We start from the raw sequence: 18,470 nt of genomic DNA, 5'->3' as shown, positions 1-18,470 counted from the left end.
GATAATCCTAAAGACGATGTATTTGCCTTAATCAACTAAGTTCTTTGTTTTACTCGGGTTCTATTACATGAACGTTCTAGAATCCGGAAGATGTTGTCATTAAATCAATAAGAACTTTAAAATATATGAAGATTTAATCTAAAAATTGACTTGCATATAAATCAAAACAATAACATTCTCATTATGGACTTCATCTAAAACCCTAGATAGGAAAATTAGTTTCTCATGATGATAGATGGAAGTTTAACTAAATAAATGATGGGAGAAAAGTAGAAAAAGTCGGATTTCTTACTGATTTTGCAGCCAAATAGAGCCTTAAGGAATTGATTTCCTTCTGATTTTCCGAGATTCTGCCAAACGCACCCTCTGGGAAAACGATTTTCTCGTCTTCCCGGAAATGGTTTCCCTCTGGGAAATTTATTTTCTCATCTTCTTCAACCTTCTTTCTCTCTCTAACCTCCTGTTTCTCTCTTTATCTCTTACTCTAATCTCTCTATCTATGTTATCTCTTGCTCTCTCACTAAACAGGAAACAAAAAGAAAGAGAAATCAAAAACAAAATGGAATAGATAATCACAACCGAGTCTCTCTCTCTCTACAAAATCTCTCTGTCTCTCTCTCTAACTTTCTCTCTTCCTCTGTAATCTCTCTCTCTCACTAAGAAATTAAGGTTACAAATCAAAGAAACAAAAATCAGAAATTAAAACAAATCGAATTATAAGCTCTCGGTTTCCCTCTCTCTCTCTCTACTTTCTTCTTTAAACCGTGATCCTTGTTCAGCCGACCTCTTCTCTTTTTATAGAGTTAAAGACCAATCGAATCTCTCTTCTATCTCCCGGGTCTATCTCTCTTTCTGTTTTGATTGCCCACCAAATATCTTCCTCCATCTCTCGGTTTCCCTCTCTAATTCTTCTTCTGTTTTAATATCAGTTTGAGAAGATAAGGGAGGAAGAGAGAATCACGTACGGGTTTGGTTGCTTCAAACAGATGATTCTGTGCTTCGCGGGACAGTCTAGCAAGTTGCGTCCTTCGCTAAGATGAAGCCACGTGATATTGACTAAACTCACCCGTTAGATGCCCACTGTACACAGTACTATATTGTGGCACTTTACATGGAATAAAAAATTCTCAACAACCCCAATCTTGTGACCGAACATTGCCCGTATAACCTTGCAACCGTCTGATCTGGTTACATCTAATGCGCCACGTGTCGCTAAAAGACCAAAGTGGACTTGATTTTGACTCAAACTTTGACCTGCTCTAGTTTTATCCTCCGAACTTCGTTTCGACTCCCGTTTTCGCCTACGGGCTCGTCTTGGACTCTACTTTCCATCCGAACACTAATATTGACCAAGAAGTCAGAATCAACAAATGACCAAAATGCCCCTAGTCTGTATTCTTTCCGACTTTATCCGTTTTGCACGCGTAACTCTGTAAAAAGGTACCTGAACATAAAAGAGAGTAATTCGTGAGAGTAACTGCTCTAGAGAGACTAACTCGTCTAAATTAAGAGACTCAGATGGGACATTTCCATGTCTCATCAAACATCCCCAAACTTAGATTTTGCTAGTCCTCGAGCAAAACAGAAAAATAAAACTAAACCCATTTCACCACTTTCGTAGGGTTTTTCTTCGAGTGTTCCATTGGAGATGCTCTTACGCAAGTCAACCAAGTGTTGACTCATGTTCCTATTTATAAGGTGGTGCAATCAAGACTAAAAAACTCAAGTAATTAATTTGAAAGGTGGTACTTCACTCATGATATTTTTATTTAGTTACAGGAGTTACATTTTGTAATTTTTTTGAATGATATTGGATATGCAGTTCCTGCTATTATTCATAGTGCATCCAATAAGATGTACACTTACATATTTCAAGTTTTAAATTTCGATAGTTGGATCCGTCCTAGTACTGGAATATATTCCATTATTTAAGGATGTTCATAAGAACCAATCTTTCTATACTTGTTCACAATGATCCTTGTTAAACACTTGAAAAAGTCGCATTCAATCACTAACAACCACTTTTAGGAAATGGATCAAAGCGAGTGACAGGAACAAGCAAGAGAGGATTAGCCTTTGGAACAGTCAATCCCGGTCGTTCATTCATATCGACTACATTGTCATTGCCATCGTGGATGATTTTCCAATCGAAGCATTGTATCATTGCAGCTAACACAGTAGGAACCTGTACCAGAGCTAACCATATACCCGGGCACCCTCTTCTCCCAGTCCCAAAAGGCAATAAATCAAAATTTTGGCCCTTAACATCTTTGACCACACCTTCATTTCCACTTGAATTTATGAACCTCTCTGGTTTGAACTCTAAAGGGTCTTTCCAGTACTTAGGGTTCCTATTAATGGACCAAACGTTGACGAAGAGCCTAGTTTTGGCTGGGATGTCATATATACCAATCTTGCAATCTTGGGTAGACTCTCTTGCTAGCATTGGTGCAGGGGGATGCAGTCTAAGTGTTTCTTTAAAGATTGCTTGAAGGTAAGGAAGATTTGGAAGATCAGATTCTTCAACTAATCTATTCCTCCCCACAACTGAATCAATCTCTTCTCTTGCTTTCAGATATATATGGGGATGGTTTATAAGCTCTCCTAATGCCCATTCTGTTGATGCTGCTGATGTATCGGTTCCCGCTGTCATTATATCCTGATTAATAACGAAATTAGGTCGAAATATAAAAGGATAAAGTAAAAGTTTATTTGTGGTTAATTGTTTAAATTCGACTTGTTTAGTAAGAGACAGAATAATTATTTCAGATTAGGGAAATGATAAAGTTACAAAAGATTTTCACAAAAGAAAGTTCTCAGCTGATGTAGCGGTTGTGGTTTCAAAACTTTGATTAAATCTAGGCCGTTGAGAGATGAATATCACAACCGCCACATCAGCTGGGAACTTTGTTTTATAAAAATCCTTTGTAACTCTAGCATCTTCCATTTATTTAATAGGTTCTTAGTTTAGATTTATTTTGTCTAACCCAACATTGTTAAAGGCAGTCAGACAACAAAAAATATTTTGAAATCTGACTCGAGTAAGTTGATGTCTGTGTCAAATTTCATATCTTACGTGGAGAAAATATAACACATACCAAAAGGAAAGCCTTGATGTTCTCTCTGCTAAGTTTGAGCTCTGATTTCTCATCTTCTAGAGCATCCAATAAGATATCTAAAAAATCTTCTAACCCATCACTCTTTATATGTTTCTTCATCTTTCTTTCTTCTTCTCTCTCTTTCATTATCCTTTCCAGTACAACATCATATCTTCGTCGTATATCAATGGCCTTCTTTAGAAATCCTTGAAGATCAAGATTTCGTAAGAACCCAAAAGAATCTGAGAGATTAAACTGACCAAACATCTCAGTAACCTCTCTAATAAGTTTTCCAACTTCCTCAGCTTCATCTTTCCTTCCACAGCGCCTTATACTCAACATCATTTGAGTAACTATATTATTCGAAAGCTTCATAAGTTCATGAGAAACATCAACCGTTTCCCCATGTTTTGCTTTAGTCATTAATAGTTGAACTAATATATCGATCTCATCTCTTCGAATATGCTGACGTTTAGAAATAACTTGACCACCAAGAACTTGAGACATGACAACTTTCTTCATGAACTTCCAAGTAGGTCCATAAGGAGCAAAAGCAAAACCAGATGAGTTATAAGTGACATGGTTAATGACTCTAGAAATGGGTCTTGAAGAAAAGTTCAGTTCTTTGTTCTTGAGAAACTCTTTGGCTAGATCAGGAGAAGAAGCAATTACACAAGGAATCGAACCAAGACGAAGATAAATTAAGGAACCATATTGAGATGAAAGTTTGTGAAAAGATCGATAAGGGACAGTATCGATGAGATGCATATGTCCAATTATTGGTAAACTTAGTGGACTAGGTGGAAGATAGTATCTAGAACTTGATCTGTTCTTATAGTAAACCATGGTGAAAAGCAAAACCAATACAGGAATGAAGAATGTAATACTGGAGAAGAGGATGTCTACCACCATTGTTGTCTGATCATAACCACTACTAGACCAACAGTAAGCAAGACTCAATATTTAAGATTGTCTTGTTTCTCTTATATATAGTATATCAGTTGTGCTACTTGGCCCTAGTTTGTACAAGCAAACGCCGGCCAAGCTAGGGTTAAAGAATTAGGAAATGTTAAAGTTACAAAAGATAGTTCGCCACATCAGCTGATAACTTTCTTTTGTCAAAATCCTTTGTAACTCTAGCATCTCCCGAAAGAATTTGGCCCTAATAGCACTTTCCATAATATACTGGCCTATTGAAGTGAGAGAAAAGTATACTATATTTTTTTTTTCTTTTGTTTTTGCACAAAGGTGGGAAAAATACTGGCCTATTGTTTGGTGGCCCCATGTACAACATCATGTTTTCCAAAAATAGTTGCGAAGATATTATTTACAATGCAATGGTTCCAGTACCACTAAGACCACTAGCAAAAGAAGCACGAATCTACATCATTTACTAAGAATAGTATTAAATTAAGACACAAAGAGGATTACCACATCTTATTAAAAAAATTAAACTCTATATTTAAATTGAGTGGAAGACTTTTTTTTTTAAGTAATAGAGTGGAAGACTTGGATGTCATGTTTCAAATAAAAAAGAGTTTTGGTTCTACCTTAGGTCATAATAGTACTTAAGATCCAAACAAAATTGAAAAAGGTTCAAAATAGAACTTTAAATCCAAGACAAATTCAGTACACAATCTCCATGTGTCAAGGAGAATATCTATGCAGTTATGTTTTTTCTTTCCAAAATCCATGACCTTCAACACAAAATAAAACACCAAAAAAGAATCTCCACAAAAAATTTAGGTTCCATTTGTTGCGTGGGAAAAAAATAGAACTGAGAAAGTCGTTTTTGCGGCAAAACAAATTTTCTAGTGTTTAGGAATAAAGTCTGAAATTTTTTCTCACACTCGATCACATTGTGTAAAGCCTTTTCCCATGCGCTCTCTCAAACTAATGAGTTATCTCTCCTCTCGTATCTCTTTCTCCCTCTTCCAGTTTCAGAGTCTCTCTCTCTCTCTCTCTCTCTCTCTCTCTCTCTCTCTCTCTCTCTCTCTCTCTCTCTCTCTCTCTCTCTCTCTCTCTCTCTCTCTCTCTCTCTCTCTCTCTCTCTCTCTCTCTCTCTCTCTCTCTCTCTCTCTCTCTCTTCTCTCTCTCTCTCTCTCTCTCTCTCTCTCTCTGAACTTCCTCTAGTTTGAGATCTTCAAACTAATGTTCATGAGATCTTCAAATTAATGACTCCAAAAGTCGAACCCTCTCTTTGAAGAAGTTGACAACCGAACACCCTCTTTCAAAAGTTGAAATTTGATATCTTCAAACTAATTTGCAGCTAATCGAAGAACCGCTTATGATATTTCAAAGAGGACATAGGGTTTAAAGAAAGGTTGCCCTATTCGAAAATCTCCGGAACTACACTTATTTTCAACACCCCGGAGCATTTCGTCGCTTCCTGCACCTTTCCTCGTCTCTGGATGCCTAGGTATCCTCAGTAATCCTTCCTCGTTTGAACCTCGTTGTTCACTTTAAGACTATGTCATCCTAAGGTGCTGCTAAATGGAAGTATCTTATCAGCGTTCATGAATGATAAATCATTGATCGAACTACCGAATCTGAAAAATTGGGTGTTATCATATACCTTTGTCTCGGCTAAGTTCACGAGCTGGAGATAAGCTGACTTGAACCACTGACATCCACATGTGAAGATGTGTTGTTAGCTGTTCCACTTTCTTATTGAGGTCGAACCTAAACCTCTGCTCGAGAAAAAAAGCTCACAATCATATAATACCATATGAGTCCTTATATAGAGAATCCAGTCACAAAGTTGTGGGCTATTAGAGAAAAAGCTCAAGTAGAAACTAGATTTTAGAGAAAAAGCTCACAACCTATCGATCTAGTCAAGGAAACCGGTCACAAAGTTGTGGATTATTAGACAAATAACCCTTGAAAATATTAGTATCACATTGCCTCTTTAAAGTTTAGAAAAGAGTTGGAAAGATTTTTATCAAAGAGAATGAAAGAAACAAAGTGAACGAAATATATATATACAGAATCGGTGGCTGGATTGTAGGAAGCCTGATTTGCCTGAGTTTTTCAACGGGCTAGGTCGCGTCCAAAGCCTGATCTGCCCAAGTTTGCAAACAGGCTTAAGCGGGCTAGTACTAAACTCTAAAAAATTGACCACCCAATAGGCCCGATAAACACTGAGATTTAAATAAATAAATTTAGTGATGTTAATTCCAAACTTGTATTTATACTAAAGAAGAAGCCGATATACAACACATACTTTTTGAGTTTTTTTTTTTTGGAAACCGATTACATTGTTGTACAATTGGCATTGAATACATCAAAGATGTGATAAGTGATGGGCCTAAAAAGTTACCCTAAATAGGTCACCACCCGCAAGTATACGGGCGTCAAGTAATAGTTCCGGTAAGACCGGTTCGTTCCTCAGAGACTAGGTGAAACCTATTCTAAGACTTGGAAGTAACTTGGTTTTTGGTTTTGATGAGGTTTTGGTAATAAAATAAAATAAATAAAATTACGGTAAATGATACAAGGAACTCAAATGGGGGAGAGCCTAGGGTTTTCTGAATCCGTCTTCCTAACAATTCTAACGACAAATTAATTTTGGTCCGATTAGATAGTTCTTTATATAACTCAGGTTTTTAGTCCATGAACGGTCTAAAAACCCGGAAGATTTTATCGTTAAAATGGTAAAAACTTTAATAAATTGTCGAGAAAATGATTATTACGACTTCATCTAAACCCTAGATAAAAGATTAGTTAATCATTTTGAGAGATTTAAAGGTTAACTATATAAAATATGGGAGAAAAATAGAAAAAATTGAATTTCTTACTGATTTTCCAGCCAAACAGAGCCTTAGGGAAGTGATTTCCTTCTGATTTTCCACTGTTCTGCCAAACGCACCCTCTGGGAAAACGATTTTCTCGTCTTCCCGGAAATATTTTCCCTAAGAGAAAATTATTTTCTCTCCTATTTTCTCATCTTCTCCAACTATCTTTCTCTTGCTGTTTTCTCTCTTTCTCTTTGAGTATTCTATCTCTCTCTCACAAAGTAAACAGAAAACAAAAAGAAAAGAATCAAAACAAGATGAAGATAGTGATTTATTAAGACTGAATCTCTTGGTTCTGTTTTTCTCTCTCTCTCTACAGTAACTCTCTTTCTCTCTCAACTCTTTCTATCTAACTCTCTCTTTCTATCTTGATAATCTTTTCTCTCACTAAAAAGGATTACAAACAGAAGAAGAAGAAGAAGAAGAAAAATACATGATGATGATGATGATCAATGGATGGTACTCTCGGTTGTCTCTCTCTCTAACTCCATTTCTTCATCCCCAGCCGAGAGCTCTTTACATCACTCTCTCTCTCTCTAATATAGTCGGTTTTGGTTGAGCTACCAGAGGAAAACTCTCCAGTCGAGATGGTGATTTTTTTCGACCTCAAAACCGAGATGTCCTTTTCTGTTCTGACCTCTGCGTTTTTAAACAAAGAGAAGCTCCCCAACCGAATCAGTTATCCTCTTTCTTTAATCTCTCTAATCCTCCAGCTATTACACTCTCTCTGAAAATGGAAAGGATGAAGAGGCCGAGAGCTCTCTCTCTCTCTAGAAAACATATACGATTGTCTTATCTTCTCTCTTGATCAAGCAATAATCTCATTTGTTTCTATCAAAACCTTCATTTCCAGCTAACTCCTTCTCTTAAATCAGTAACTCCTTCTCTCTATAATATCCGATCATCACTCTTTCCTTTCTTCTCTTTTCTTTCCTTTCTTCTCTTTCTTAATTTCTGTTTTTTTTTGAATTTTAGAAGATAAGAGAGGAAGAGGAAGATACGTATGCAGCTGGGTCCGGGTTGTTGTTGGCTGGAATAGAACGATTCCATGCTTCGCGGCCGTAAGAAAAGAGGTGCAGCATGTGTTTTAGATGAAGCCATGTGATTGGGACGAGCAGCTGCCGTTGGATCTCGCATGCACGTACAGAAGCAGTGTATTATCATGTCTCGCGCTACACGTGATCAGAGTGAAGAGCAGATCCCGAATATAACCAGAATGCCCACCAGAGTGCCCACCAGAGTCCCGAAATTTCACATTAACGTTTAGATGCTTGCCATGTGTCCTCCAGTTGACTTGGAGAGTGGGTTTTGAGCCAAACTTTGACTTGCTCCTATTTTTGCATCCGGACTTCGATTCCACTTCCGCTTTCGCCGATGGATTCGTATTGGAATCTACTTTCACATGAGCACTTATATTGACCAGAATACCCTTGTCATAAAAATGACCAAAATGCCCCTCAAATATGTCTTTATCACGATGTTTTCGCATCGAACTCCGTAAATGAGACCTGAGAAAGAAAACCAAACAAATCGTCAGAGTAATCGCTCGAACTGGACTAACTAACCCGAGTTAAGAGATTCAGATGGGACATTTTCATGTCTCATCAATAAGCTTGCTACCCGCCCACTCAAACTCTAACATGACCTGGCCTATAGCCCACTCAAATTCTAATAACCAAAGATTCCACCTTCTCTGGGATTCGAACCTGAGACCTCCAAGGATTTCTGGAGTTTAAACTCAAAGTTATATGATAAGCAAAATTGCCCAACGATCATATAATACCATAACCTAATAAATTCATGTCAAAATCTAATCAATTATAAAATGTCTCAGCTAAATCCAGTAATTTCATATGAAATGTAGTTTTCCCAAGGGGTTCTCCCTGTAAACAGGGTCTCAGTTCCACTATACCTCAATTAATAGGATTATATCATCATTGGCAAACATGAATAAATCCTAAAAAGATGAATTAATAATTTGCATTCCAAATCAAGAAAATACAAAGATTAAGATGACGGAAAATATAGAAAAACATAGATCATACTCTTAGGTTTTAAATATAGAATGAATTGACCTAGACATTATATTTGTAGTTGCTAGATAGTATTTTCAATGAGTGACTATTCTCACATGACTGTTTCAAGAAATTCAACCATTAATCCTAATTGCTTCATAGATTACTCTCAGAACAACATTTTGTAATCATAGCCAATATTCAACAAAAAATATGCCTTTGAAAAATTTATTGAATATTAGATGTAGCAGAGTTTTTAGAGGTAAAACCATTGAATTAGGTTAACCCCCACGTGTAACCAGACCAATTTGGATATTTGCCTCTATGACTAAGCTTTCACTGAGGATTTATTAAATCAGTAAACTTAAAGGTGTGGAGAGGCAAAAATTGGGGCAAAAATAATACCAAAACCGAATAAGAATTTACGAGAATTTAATTTAATTTTAACAATTAACAAAGAATTATATTGATGTGCGATTACATAATTCAAACCCCACACATTGAATTATTTATCTAATAGTACAATTAACTATTATTAAGTATTGAGGTCAAGGGTTCGAGGCACACGCTTACCAATTCAAAAAAAAAACTATTAAGTATCCATAGATTTCTTTCATAGAAAAAAAAAGTATCCATAGATTTATTTCCTTGGTATAACTTGATTAAGCGTTCTAATTGATAGAGCAATAAAAATGGTTAATAAGCCCAACAATATTGGGTTTTCGGGAAAATCTCTGCCTCATCGTAAAAAGGCCGATATGCCCAGACATCAAGCAATGTTAGTGTATCTGATTGAGCTGAGCTTAACTGAAGCTAATTTTGCCTCAACCGAGGGTCACGAGCGTCCACCAGTCTCGCAAGATCGAGTCTCATGGAAGCAATATACCATCAAGATTTATCATATGTAATAATTTGTGAGCTTTAGGCCTCTTTCATGTTGTCGGTTTTAAACCCCTTATGTTCGTGGTTTATACAAAAATTTAGTGCTGTTATTTAACTCCAAACTCGTACTTATACAAAAGAAGAAGCTGATAGACAACACAATACTTTCTGAGTTTATCAGTCTCTAATCCACTTTTATATCTAGATAGGAGAATAGTTAAACTCAAAATTATTATAACATATGCAAAATTACCCAACGTTCATATAATACCATAACCTAATAAATTCATGTCAAAATCTAATCTAATAAATTATAAAATGTCTCAGCTAAATCCAGTAGTTTCATATGAAATGTAATTTCCCCAAGGGGTTCTCCCTGTAAACAGGGTCGCAGTTCAACTACACCTCAATTAATTGGATTATATCATCATTGGCAATCACACAATAAACCCTAAAATGATGAATCATAGATCACACACCCTATGTTTAAATAATATAGATTGAATTGACTCAGATATATTTCAGCTCTCTCTATCAAGAATTTTCTGAAGCAGAACTGGCATAAAGCTGTCTATTAATCATCACTGTCATTTATTAAACGCTTCACAAATTTGAAACCCTAGAAATTTAGAAGCTATGAAAAATTGGATTTTTTTAATATTAGAGGATTGGCTCATATCAAGAAATTCAACCATTTATCCTAATTGCTTCATAGATTACTCTCAGAAGCGCGGATAATTTGTAATCATTGCCAATATTCATTAAAAAAAATCACAACTTTAAACTGTCTGATCTAAAATTAGGGCAAAATGAACATACAAAAAATATGAATTTGAGAAATTGATTGAGTAATCAAAGATGTAGCCAGAGTTTTTAGAGGTAAAACCATCGAATTAGGTAAACCCCCACGTGTAACCAGACCGATTTCAATATTTGCCTCTATGACTAAGCTTTCACTGAGGATTTTATTAAATCAGTGAGCTTAAAGGTGTGGAGAGGCAAAAATTAGGGCACAAAAGAGTACCACAAATTGAATAAAAATTTTAAGAGATTTAGCCATTATTTTGACACAGATAAGCTGGTTTGAAGAATCAAAGCAAAACTGCAACACTTAACGGCATAGATTTAGCACGAGCATTGGGGCTTTCTTCTTCATTTGAAGTTCAGATAAGCCCGGGGTGCTACGTGCATAGAAGAAAAGATCAAATGAAACGTTAAAAACCCTAACCCTAAATCACAGTTGAAGACAATCTTTGAAGGTTTAAGAGACAACTAATAAAGGAGATTAATTGCTGTGAATTGAAGATAGATAAAACATTAAGGAAGATGCAGTAATATGACTAAACCCTAACCCTAAATCGCAGTGGAAATAGTAGAGAGATGGATGATGGATTTGAGAGGAGGGGGTTGAGGTTTTAAATAGATAAAGCCAGATCTAGAAAACCCTAATTCTTAGCCGCGGAGTTCAACCAGAAACTAGGAACGCCAATTGACGAGTTGTGTATAGATTAGAAGCTTTAGATGTCGATTGGGCTGAGGCTTAATTGTAAGTGTTTAAGGGTAAGTTTTATAGGCACACATGATTTCTACCTGGCCCATATATGGATAATTTTACAAGTGCACATACATTACTCACACACTTTAAGAAAGAAGATGATAGACGGCATACCTCTGCCACCAACCAACTTCTCTCGTTTTAATTTGTTTATGTTTCCAAATATAGTATTTAATTTGAATTGAGCTAGAAAGTTAAAATTCGTGTTGATATTGGTAGAAAAATGTATAATTTTTCAAGTAGGTATACGTCCTAAGCAAAAAATATAGTCCTTTAAGAGAATTTTAGGGTAGTACATCTTAACTTAAAATCTGGCTCCGCCCTTGTACATATTGGACATTTAGGGGTGCCTTTAAAATTTCAGGAATTATCTTCTTCTCCTTTCTTCTCCATCTCAAAATTCAGATGGGAGAATTATTGAAATCCCCATGTTATAATCTATTTGATAGCATTTAGGGTTCCATTTGATAGTAATAACTCGAATTTAGATGAAAAGTTATAGAACTTGTGTGAACTTGTCTGGTTTATACTCTATTTGATTTCAGATTTCAGTAATTTCATCTTGTTCCTTCATTTTGATCTGAAGTCTCAAAAAACTGTCAAAGCAGCTATATTTTGGTTTCATCTTTTCCCTTCATTTTGATTTTGTTTCTTCATTTTGAAAAACCTGGTGTAATATGTAAACGAGTTAGTGAAAGGTGGTGTGAAATGTAAAGGGGCAGGAAAGTTATATTAAAAGTTCTAAATGTATATATAACAAAAGTTGGTGCAAAATGAAATTATAAATTAGACATGGGGATTTATGTAAAGAGCTTATCAAAACATGGGGATTTCAGTCATTCTCCCAATTCAGATTGAGTCTTCTAACCTCTAGGGTTTTCGATCTCTCATGTCTCTGACAAAAACTGAAGAAACTTAAGCATAAATAGGCAGGGCCGGCCCTGAGCCCAAAGCAGGCAAAGCCTCGCTTTGGGCCTCCCGAATTTGGGGGCCTCTAAACTAGAAATTTTTTAAATGCTAATACTTTCTTATAACAGATTTTAAGGGCCCCCACACATGTTAAAACAATAGGATGGGGCCTCACTTTTTGGCCCACTCCCATTACTTATTGTTTGGACCCAACAACATAATATGTTAAGTAATAAACCCTTTCAACAAAAAAAGAAAAGAAGAAAAGTAATAAACCCTAGTATTTGCCCCAATTTCTATTCTCTCTCCCCTTATCCTTTCTTCCAACTCCGAGTTTCCTCATGACCAAACCCCAAACGATTGTTCAAACCACCTCCAAAACTTTTCTTTATTATTCTTCCAGTGCCAACAACAAACTACCAACCAAAGTGTCAAATCATCCCACAACAAAAACAGCTAATTCACTAACTCTTGCTATTTCTCTCTCTAATGGTGTGCAACTAATTAATTTTCTTTCGTAAGTGTTGCTTTTAAGCTATTTTATTTATGTCTGTAATTGTTGTTGTTGTTGTTATAAATAAGACTAGATGAACACCGCACAATACGAACTCGGTAAATCTCTTTTGCTTAATATCATTTTTTTAAAATAGGTTAATATCATTATAAGTATAAAAGAGTTGGTGAGAGATAAAATCTATGTTGTTGGGTTCACTAGATAGGTCAGCTTTTCTGTTTTTGGGTTGTTTTCTAATTTACCTTGTGTTTTTTTATTCGTAGTATTGTTTTTTTTAAAGGGTCTGACTCTATAGCCAGTTGACGAATTCAAATAAAAAGAAAAGAAAAAAAGAATAGATCAAATTCTCTTTTTTATCCTGTAAAGAACTGTCTGATGTGTTATCCTACAGATTATTACCATTGTTATTCTTGATTTGTTATCATTTGGGATATTAATATACATCGAAAAAAAATAAGAATTTGGCTCAAAAGTATAGAAACAACACTTTTTTTTGTTGAAATTATAGAAACAACACTTAGAATGAAAATCTGTTTATCAGAACGTAATAGGCTTGGGACTTGTTACAATTCAAACTATGTATCCCTACACATATTTAAGCATAGGTCATCCGCAAGCAATAGTTGCAAATCTAATAATGACTTTAAAACCTTGTAAATCGAGTGTTTAACTGGAATCAACCTTCCTTCTTTCTGAGAAAATTTTTACTACGAGAATGAGTGGATCAACTTGATCTACTCAGTTTGACACAAGTACAAAAATGCAATTAGTTAACCGTTAGATACATTATAAGATTTATTAAGACTCTGAAATGGTAATCAGAGTATCGTCACTTGAAATCAACAATAGATAATCTTCACTGCAGCCGAAAAAATCTTGTAAACATACGTTCGTTTAAAAATCATGAAAAACGTAAAGGGGCCACATTCTGTTAACTCGCTTCGGGCCTCCAAAATGTCAGGACCGGCCCTGTAAATAGGGTTAGGGTTTTCGATTGGTATTCTCGCATGATTCTTGTGTTCCTAATCGTACTTGTGTTGAAGGTAGGGGTTTGATGAAGATAAAGAGATTTGCCGAAGATTTCCTTTTTTTCAATTTCACTTGTTTTGGGACGATTCTTATTTTGAAATGATTCTCGTTTCGTGATGATTCTCTTTACATCGATTTCCTTTTTCTATTTCACTTCTTTTGGGGTTAATTTTGAAATCTTGTGACCAATACTTTCTTACCCGTGTTGATGTTGGTGATGTCTTTGAGATCGAATCATTATAAAAGTTGGGATTGGATTGTTCCCATATCAATTAGGATAATAGATTGAATCCGAAACAAAAAATTTGGGATTGGATTATATTTTTTAGATTGAATCTTAAAACATGGGTTGCAATCACACTTTCAGAAGTAGATAGAGAGAAAAGGAAATACGGGAAGATAGAGAGGGTAAAAGTGAAGAGGGTGGGAAATCCGTTTTTCATTTTTTTTTTTGTTTATGGGAAAAGTTTTGGACCTATTTTCCAACCTTTTTTTCATCAGAAAACGACGTTCTCACGTTTTTTAGCGCTATCCCACGTGACTTTACTACGTGCCGGATAGACCCTTAGAGTCCGTTTGATACCTGTGAAAATGAGGTTGGAAATCGATTTACTTACGAAAATCGATTTTCCATTGTTTGGTTCAACCAAATAAGTGGGAAAACCGAATTTCTTAAGAAAAGAAAGGTTGGAAAATCAAGCCAAAGATTTTCGCATCTAAAACCGGGAAAAGTCACTTTCCCACGATAACACGCTCTCTCTCCTTCCACCTTACACGCTCTTTCTTTCTCTAAACCCTCTTTTTATACCCGATTTGAACTGTTCATCTCTATAAAATTCTAGGGTTTCTGGTTTCATTGTGACATATTTATGGATAAAATCCTTTCATCTCACACTTTTTATCTCTAAAATCCTTCATTTCACAATCCATGAATAATATAGAAATAAGAATCAAATACACCTCATCAAATGAAAATTAACGATGAGAATTAATGATGAGAATTAATGATGAGAATTGACATAGCAGAGTTGCCAAAACATATAAAACACAGATTAATGAAGATTTAACATCTCAAAATTGATGATGAAAAATTGCAGCGAATCATTGACGACATAAACTTTCTTTCTGACACACATAACACAGATTTTAACTCCCCTCTTGCTCTCTTCCTCTATACCACTCTGTACTCTCTCTCCCGAGCTTCTCTCTCTCTCTCTCTCCTGATATGCTTCTCTCTTTAGAAAGATCGGCGCTATCTTTCTCTTCATGGATTTGGCCCTTTAGCGTTTATAACATAAGATCATTAGAAAGAGTATACAAACACCACCTAAAAGTCTAAATAGCACATCATTTTCTAAAAGAACCCTATTTTCTCATGCTCCTACTAAATACTTAAATTTGAATTTCTAATGTGAAAATGATTGTTTTCTTTCTTATCAGAAAAACGTTGAAACGTATCAAATGGTCCCTTACTCTCATCTGGACTATATACTTTAAAGTGATGACGTCAGGGGACGAGACATAGTATAGTCGAAGTTTCATAAAATCATAGGACTCATTAACTCTTTAGGGCATCATGATATCTGATGAGTTATGATACGAATTAATGGCGTAGCTATCTATCTACTATTGAGTACTAAAAGTGTTCCCAAATTTCAATTCTGAACTCACCCTTTGTGGGTAACTGAAATTGGTTTTCTGATTCAATTGTTCAGAGTCGAAGGATAAAACCAGATCCTTTCTCCCCTTAGAGTGATTTTCAATCAATTATATCATCATTGATAAGGTTAGTGGGTTTATTAATCGAATATGAACTTATTAAATTTAGCTTTTTGCTACAAAATTGAGTCAATTTCCATCAATAAATTGATAGATAATGGGTGGTGATTCAGCTGTCCATGATTTGGGGATGGAGAAGGAGGAAGGAAAATCAATAGATAAGAGGAATGGATTCAGATGCATTCATTGTGGGTGTCGGGTGAATATGTTGTTTGTTCAATATTCCCCTGGTAACATCCGATTGATGAAATGTGTAATACAAAAAAACCCATCTCTCTTTCTCTCTCTCTAACAAGATACAGACTTTTGTTCTTCTTGTTCTTATTATTCTTCAACTTGACAGGAGAATTGCAAAGTTACAGCAGATGAGTACATTGAATGCGAAATCATGGTAAATATGATTATAGTTTCATTACTTGTGCTTTAATTAAACTGGGGTTTTTTCTGTAATGGGTTACATTTTTTCTTTTCAGATTTTACTTGTTGATTTGATTTTGCACAAAAGGAAAGCATATAGGCATCTCCTTCACAATGCAATAACTTTAGGTTCTTTTGATTTTCAGGTACCCTTCAATTTTATTTCCCTAATAAACATGTGTATTGATTTTAGTTTGATTATTCATATTTGTATGTACAATAGTTGTTACAACCGAAACCACGATTCTTATTCTTGACTGGATATATTCATCTCTCATAGGGCATATTATGGAAGTCGGCGTTTCTTTATCTTCTTCTAGATGCATGTATGTGTACATCACAAACCCTTTCTTACATTTATTTTGAGTTGATACGGCATTTTTTAATCGTATATGTGAATGTCCTTACCGATTCAAGACAGGATTCTGCTTTTAAGGGATGATCGAGGTCAATCACTCAGCTCTTTTTCGTCCGTTTCGATTGGAAAGGTATGTTTCCTCATAAATGATTGTGTTAGTGTCGTCAAAGCTCTTTTGCTCTGTCTTGAAGAGTTGTTTTTGTAATTTTGGCGGCAGATGTTCATGGATGTACTTGTGGTGAACTTCGCGTTTATCTGTGTTCTGCTTCTTGGGGCAAGGAATTTAGTGATTTCTTCTTCTCGAGTCATCAGGTGAAATTTAGATCTCATACTCACAATCTGGTTTTGTAGATGATGGGACATCCTCTGTTCCTACTTTTGCATTTTATTCCTAGGATAAAAATACCATTATGGGTGAAGATGTGTCTTAGTTTAAAGAAAATCAGTAACTCGTAAATATGCCACAAGTAGTTCCAATGGAATCTATTGTTAGACCTTACTAGTTATACTTCATGATGTAACAACACCTGTATCAATACTAACCATATTTCCCTAGACCACCCCAGGGGCTCTTCAAATGACCGATCTAGGTGCCGAACCCACCAAAAGGCCTAGTGATATGCAAGATGAGGTGTTTGTTATTACCAGGTCTTAAAGGCCTTTCTAAGCATTCTCGATTAGTGCTCTCGCTAGGTGCCTTCCAATGAAACTTCCGTTTTGGCATCACTTCCAGTTTGTCAATTTCTAGTTCTATTTTCCTAATACTATATTAGCACAAAACTATTAGTTAGCTTACTTTCATTCATTTATTCCTATAAGTAGATATTCATGCTCTTTTTAAGACTTCAACTCGTATAGATAATTTTGACTACCTAGTTCTGTTTAGTTGTAGAATATATCTTTATAACAAAAATTTCTTTGTTCTTGTATCATTGTATGTAACTGTATTTCTCGATCTCGGTTGATCTTATAGTGATATAGTCTTTAATAATATCGCTAGTGATGAGACACCTACGCAAGCTGACGCCAATTTACCATCAATTGATTATTGTTTATTCCATGCCAGATGCCACATATATTGGAGCTCTCGCATCAATTGGTTAATTAATACATAACCTCTACCTCTGCTTATAATTGTTCCCAAATTTTACAGTTACAAAGACATATTACTAGCTATCATTTTATCAAGCTACTTCAAGATTTTTCTCATCGCCACAATGGTAAATAGTTACTCGTATACAATTAGCATTACATATTACAGTTTGTTCTTTTTCCACTAATTTCTTTTTGAGATCAGGATCCTTTTTATAGGTTTCATTGACGTACCTCGCTAATTTTCAGTTTAATGTTTCATAGGTTTGGGATTTTCCGTCTTCTGTGCTTTTCATTGTCGACTTACTCGTACTATCATCAAATGCCGTGGCTCTGAAAGGTTAGAAATAGAAACACTTCAGGAAGTCTGTCAGGCAAACAGAAAGGAAATTTTGATGTTAAATAATGTTTTTCTCTACTTCGTTTTTTTTTCTTCAATCAGACATCATCTTTCTTCTTACTTTTTCAAGTTCCGTGAGGTTTCTGATCCTTGTCTTCGTTGACTCGTTGTCACTTTTTTGTGTTGTTTTGAATCCTCGTACACGTATCTGTATATATATGTTACATTTTAATTTTCCTTTTTTTCTAAACTGACATTAACATCATGTTTTTTCTTTCTTGTGAACCCAGTGGCGATGACTGAAGAGTCGAGAGCGAGTACTAAATGTGTTTGGGTGTGCTTAGCTGCGCATGCTGTGAAGTTCTTCTTGGCAAACCTAATGGCGGAAGGCAGGATGGTACTTCAATCATGATTCTCTTGGGCATTTCGTTTTGCAGAATGCTCTGTAGGATAAAAGGGTTTGAGATCAAGTGCATATAAATGCAATCTTCTCAGTAGAATTTCCCCTTTTGTTATTTATCATCTTATCTATTTTGTTACCTTATCTTTTTAGTCCTTTTCTAAACAAAAACTTGTATATACCTTTGATCATGATTTGATCTTTAATTTACTCGATGAATTAAGATATATCTTCTCTTCTCTACTTGCACAATATACCGGTTTACAGAGTTTTTGTATGTGAGCTTGA

General features: G+C 35.4%; 2 protein-coding genes, 1 long non-coding RNA gene and 6 other non-coding genes across 10 annotated transcripts; 2 read left to right on the top strand and 7 right to left on the bottom strand.

Annotated features, from left to right (window-relative positions):
* Positions 1-1,733: 1,733 nt before the first annotated feature.
* LOC147555708 (cytochrome P450 93B2-like) lies at positions 1,734-4,103 on the bottom strand. The gene is made up of 2 exons (XM_086663380.1): positions 3,099-4,103; positions 1,734-2,659 (listed from the first exon to the last, which is right to left on the bottom strand). The coding sequence occupies exons 1-2, from the start codon at positions 4,008-4,010 to the stop codon at positions 2,012-2,014; spliced, it is 1,560 nt and encodes a 519-aa protein (XP_086519506.1). The 5' UTR covers positions 4,011-4,103; the 3' UTR covers positions 1,734-2,011.
* Positions 4,104-6,255: 2,152 nt separating this feature from the next.
* LOC147555707 (small nucleolar RNA snoR97) lies at positions 6,256-6,359 on the bottom strand. Its single transcript, XR_015235515.1, has one exon. It is a non-coding gene; the product is annotated as a small nucleolar RNA snoR97 (small nucleolar RNA).
* A 2,754-nt stretch (positions 6,360-9,113) lies between these two features.
* Positions 9,114-11,276, top strand: LOC147555701 (uncharacterized). Its single transcript, XR_015234914.1, has 3 exons — positions 9,114-9,446; positions 9,537-11,048; positions 11,095-11,276. It is a non-coding gene; the product is annotated as an uncharacterized LOC147555701 (long non-coding RNA).
* LOC147555706 (small nucleolar RNA snoR97) lies at positions 9,884-9,991 on the bottom strand. Its single transcript, XR_015235505.1, has one exon. It is a non-coding gene; the product is annotated as a small nucleolar RNA snoR97 (small nucleolar RNA).
* On the bottom strand, positions 10,110-10,224 carry LOC147555705 (small nucleolar RNA Z278). Its single transcript, XR_015235486.1, has one exon. It is a non-coding gene; the product is annotated as a small nucleolar RNA Z278 (small nucleolar RNA).
* LOC147555704 (small nucleolar RNA Z223) lies at positions 10,293-10,382 on the bottom strand. The gene has a single exon (XR_015235476.1). It is a non-coding gene; the product is annotated as a small nucleolar RNA Z223 (small nucleolar RNA).
* LOC147555703 (small nucleolar RNA U36a) lies at positions 10,459-10,543 on the bottom strand. The gene has a single exon (XR_015235516.1). It is a non-coding gene; the product is annotated as a small nucleolar RNA U36a (small nucleolar RNA).
* On the bottom strand, positions 10,838-10,980 carry LOC147555702 (small nucleolar RNA snoR134). Its single transcript, XR_015235502.1, has one exon. It is a non-coding gene; the product is annotated as a small nucleolar RNA snoR134 (small nucleolar RNA).
* Positions 11,277-15,298: 4,022 nt separating the features above from the next.
* Positions 15,299-18,425, top strand: LOC147555700 (protein ARV 2-like). 2 transcript variants are annotated; one of them, XM_086663369.1, is made up of 10 exons: positions 15,299-15,582; positions 15,670-15,828; positions 15,919-15,966; positions 16,049-16,138; positions 16,273-16,318; positions 16,410-16,480; positions 16,568-16,662; positions 17,504-17,570; positions 17,707-17,782; positions 18,073-18,425. In XM_086663369.1, exons 2-10 carry the CDS (start codon positions 15,673-15,675, stop codon positions 18,192-18,194), a joined length of 771 nt encoding a protein of 256 aa, XP_086519495.1. In that variant the 5' UTR covers positions 15,299-15,582; positions 15,670-15,672; the 3' UTR covers positions 18,195-18,425. The 2 variants fall into 2 exon arrangements, with proteins under 2 accessions (XP_086519495.1, XP_086519496.1); XM_086663370.1 differs by having other exon boundaries at positions 15,348-15,582; positions 15,689-15,828.
* Positions 18,426-18,470: the final 45 nt, after the last annotated feature.

Source organism: Eschscholzia californica, unplaced genomic scaffold (genome assembly GCF_041429995.1).
Source record: "Eschscholzia californica isolate CP2 unplaced genomic scaffold, dmEscCali1.0.p SCAF_2, whole genome shotgun sequence".
Taxonomy (NCBI): Eukaryota; Viridiplantae; Streptophyta; class Magnoliopsida; order Ranunculales; family Papaveraceae; genus Eschscholzia; species Eschscholzia californica.
The sequence above is the reverse complement of the archived record's forward strand: the minus strand, read 5'-3'. Positions and strand labels throughout refer to the sequence as shown.

What these genes read in the sequence shown, in the direction of transcription:
- LOC147555708 (XM_086663380.1), bottom strand. Translation starts at nt 4,010, where the DNA reads ATGGTGGTAGACATCCTCTTCTCCAGTATTACATTCTTCATTCCTGTA. An exon ending in ACATCAAGGCTTTCCTTTTG is followed by an intron (nt 2,660 to 3,098) that starts GTATGTGTTATA and finishes GTTATTAATCAG; the next exon opens with GATATAATGACAGCGGGAAC.
- LOC147555700 (XM_086663369.1), top strand. Translation starts at nt 15,673, where the DNA reads ATGGGTGGTGATTCAGCTGTCCATGATTTGGGGATGGAGAAGGAGGAA. An exon ending in TAGGTTCTTTTGATTTTCAG is followed by an intron (nt 16,139 to 16,272) that starts GTACCCTTCAAT and finishes CATCTCTCATAG; the next exon opens with GGCATATTATGGAAGTCGGC. An exon ending in TTATCTTCTTCTAGATGCAT is followed by an intron (nt 16,319 to 16,409) that starts GTATGTGTACAT and finishes TACCGATTCAAG; the next exon opens with ACAGGATTCTGCTTTTAAGG.